The sequence below is a fragment of the Aphanomyces astaci genome, assembly GCF_000520075.1.
Source record: "Aphanomyces astaci strain APO3 unplaced genomic scaffold supercont1.46, whole genome shotgun sequence".
Classification (NCBI taxonomy): domain Eukaryota; phylum Oomycota; class Saprolegniomycetes; order Saprolegniales; family Verrucalvaceae; genus Aphanomyces; species Aphanomyces astaci.
In genome coordinates this window covers 4,386-7,254 of record NW_009798309.1, presented here as the reverse complement: position 1 = coordinate 7,254, position 2,869 = coordinate 4,386, and the positions used below count along the sequence as shown (strand labels likewise).

At 46.0% G+C, this 2,869-nt stretch overlaps 1 protein-coding gene across 1 annotated transcript in view; it reads right to left on the bottom strand.

Annotated features, from left to right (window-relative positions):
• Window positions 1–1,710: 1,710 nt before the first annotated feature.
• Window positions 1,711–2,869, bottom strand: part of H257_13172 (hypothetical protein) — a gene marked incomplete at both ends in the record, with an annotated part of 4,704 nt that continues 3,545 nt past the window's right edge. The window contains 3 exons of the mRNA XM_009840640.1: window positions 1,711–1,963; window positions 2,023–2,395; window positions 2,529–2,825. Coding sequence (XP_009838942.1) covers window positions 1,711–1,963; window positions 2,023–2,395; window positions 2,529–2,825 — 923 coding nt within the window. The remainder of the gene's footprint in view (window positions 1,964–2,022; window positions 2,396–2,528; window positions 2,826–2,869) is intronic.

Here is a 2,869-nt window from a genome sequence, read left to right as displayed (position 1 = left end):
AAACCTTCATCACCCTACAAAAGGTGATGGAGAAAACACTTGAAACCTTCGGAACGAACGATTACAAGATTCCCCATATGAACAAGAATGCCATCAAGGACTTGACGTTGTACAACGTTCGATGCGACCCATCAGTGCACAAGAATGCCGTCGCCTTCCTCAGCCAGCGACCCTTGAATTCCCAAACATGACTAGTTTTAATATTTTAATATAATGTCATTATTTTTTTGTGCAATAATATGAAATTTTGAAGTTCAATACAAACTTGAAGATATTTTTCACTTGGGTAGTATACTTCAATCAAGATAAAAATATGGGCATCTTCAGCCAGAACAGAGTAGTATCAATTACTAGTATCAAAGATGAAGGTGTGGCGTCCTAGTGCCAATGCCATAGATGGCGTTACGTATTTAGTACTAGTAGTATGCAACCTGTACTGCGTTGTAGTACTAAGTTAGTACCGTAGTAGGAAGGAGCGACCGTTTTGGAAGAGTTCAAGTGATCTGTTGAGTTGACAGTCGAGCTGGACGTGTTTGCGAATCAAGACAAATTCTACTGCATTGCCGAGCAATAGCTCTTCAAAATTTGGACCAAAATGGACCCAAAAACAGTTCAGAAAATCGATCCGTTACCTTACCTTAGTAGTATCACCTAATCTCCCGGATAATAGAGAAATTATCCGTAACTTCGAATAGTAGTACAGTACTGTACTTCGAAGTATTAATACTTGTAGTAGAAAATTACGGTTGTGTTTACAGGAGATACAGTGCTTTGCGGAGAAACTCGGTCAGTGCAACACTGAGCTGTGTCTTGGATTTTGTATGTACAGTTGCACAATTAGCAAATATATTTTAATAAAACTCATTGCTTCAAATTTGTCCATTGAAGTTGACGTTGGATATCATTGGCTGATACTGTCCAAATTTGCACAGTTCACATCTCCATTGTATCGTTACAACGAAATGTCTCAATTCCAGACAAATTTCCAAATCGACGCTGATCACAATTCCGACGTCACCAAACTATTCAGGAGGGGGGTTTACCCGAGAACCCTCCTACCGACTTTAACAAGCCAACAACGGTCCATCAACAATACCAATGAACACATATTTGTATTATATTTCAAGTACAGTTGGAATTGCTTTGTCAAAGGACTTCTCTACTGCTACTGTTTCTGACGTATTTTTTCCCAAACTAGTATAGTCCTCTTTACCATTGCAAGTCGCTTTTCTTGGGCACTAGTATAGTCCTCTTTACCATTGCAAGTCGCTTTTCTTGGGCAGTAAAGACATCGTCAACACTACTACGACTGTCTTCTTCCAAAAGCCACGCCGTCTTCAGCATCGCCTTGAGAGGACCCATCACCCCAACATCGAGCGGCTGACACCGACTAGTCGAGTTCGGAGGCAGCGGTTCGACAACACTAAATAGTGTTTCTGCCAGCTTCTCGTGGGTAGAATCAGACACATGACACTCAAAGTTATCAACAGGACTGATGCGTCATCCAAACATGGCACAAGTACCTCGTCAAGGTACATCGACCAGGCGCGCTCGTCCATCCATGCGCTCTTTTGGGCAGCATAGAAATGGCCGGCAGGATACGTTGAAAGCTCATTTTATCAATCACGCCACCAGTCTGTCCTTTGAGGATGAAAAGCAACGGCAACTTCACACATACAATTTAACTAAGCAAGATATATTTGAAACTATCTACAATTCGAGCACACGGTAAGTACCGTCTGCTCGAATTGTCAGGACAGCGGTCAGGCGATCTGAATGCTTCTCGCCGTTCGCTACCTTGCTTGACTTGCCAATTTCGGCCAATGTCTTCCCCGGGGGCATGTCAAAGTACACGGCGGTTTCATCGACGTTCAACGGTTGGCTTCGGTCGTCCTGGGCGTACTTGCTCCAAAACGACGCGGCGTATCCCAACGACACTTCGTCTAGCACTCGTTGGGTCACCCTGCTGTGCGGTGGCAAAATCGATGTCGCTCGGCAAAGCGTAGCAGCAATGATCGGAACGAATTGAACTCCACCGCCTCGCTTTTTTTGCTCGCCAAGTACTGGACTAGCCAAGTCTTCTGGTACTGTTTGACCCATTGCATGAGGTGGAACACGCGGACGTAGCGTTCTTCGTCGCGTCGGCTACGCATGAATGCCAACAGGTCATCCTTGAATGGAATGATCTCCTTGGCTCCCTGACCGCCCATCGTGGCGCAGCGGCTGTGTCTCTTGTTTGCCAGGATCTTGTCTTCCTTCGATCGCCAGCCTTGCCACGTCGAGTACGGGATGTGCTTTGCACGACAGAACTGGCGCTCGCTGATTGCGTCAGATGCATGGAACTCCGCTAGGAGCTCCTTTCGTTGACCGTTGGAGTACCGATGTTGCTGTCGACCTCGGTTGTCCATTCTTGGAATGACAATCAAATTTGATTCAAACATTTGAATCGAGCCAATCACATTGAAGCGAGTTCTGATTGGTTCTATTGCTTAAAATTATATTTGTCCAATTAAGTGATAGTAACCTACCCAACTCCTCGTGGACAATACGGTAGGAGTCATCGTTGACATGAGACGCGAAGTTGTCGAGTAGAACAACGGAGTGGTCGGACAGGTTATTTGCAAGCAGCGTCCGCAGGTAATAGTTCCACACGGTGTTGTACATCCACGCCTTCTGCTGCACAGCGTAGACATGGCCACGTGGAAACAGCGGCAGTTCAGACGTTTCGATGCGGCCGCCTGGAGCTCCACGGATGACAAAGAGGATTGGCAGCTTGTCGCCATTGGCACGCACGGTGAGAACGGCAGTCATTCGAAGAAATGCTTCTCACCAGTCGATATCTTGGCATCACCCCCTCGAGTAGACCAAA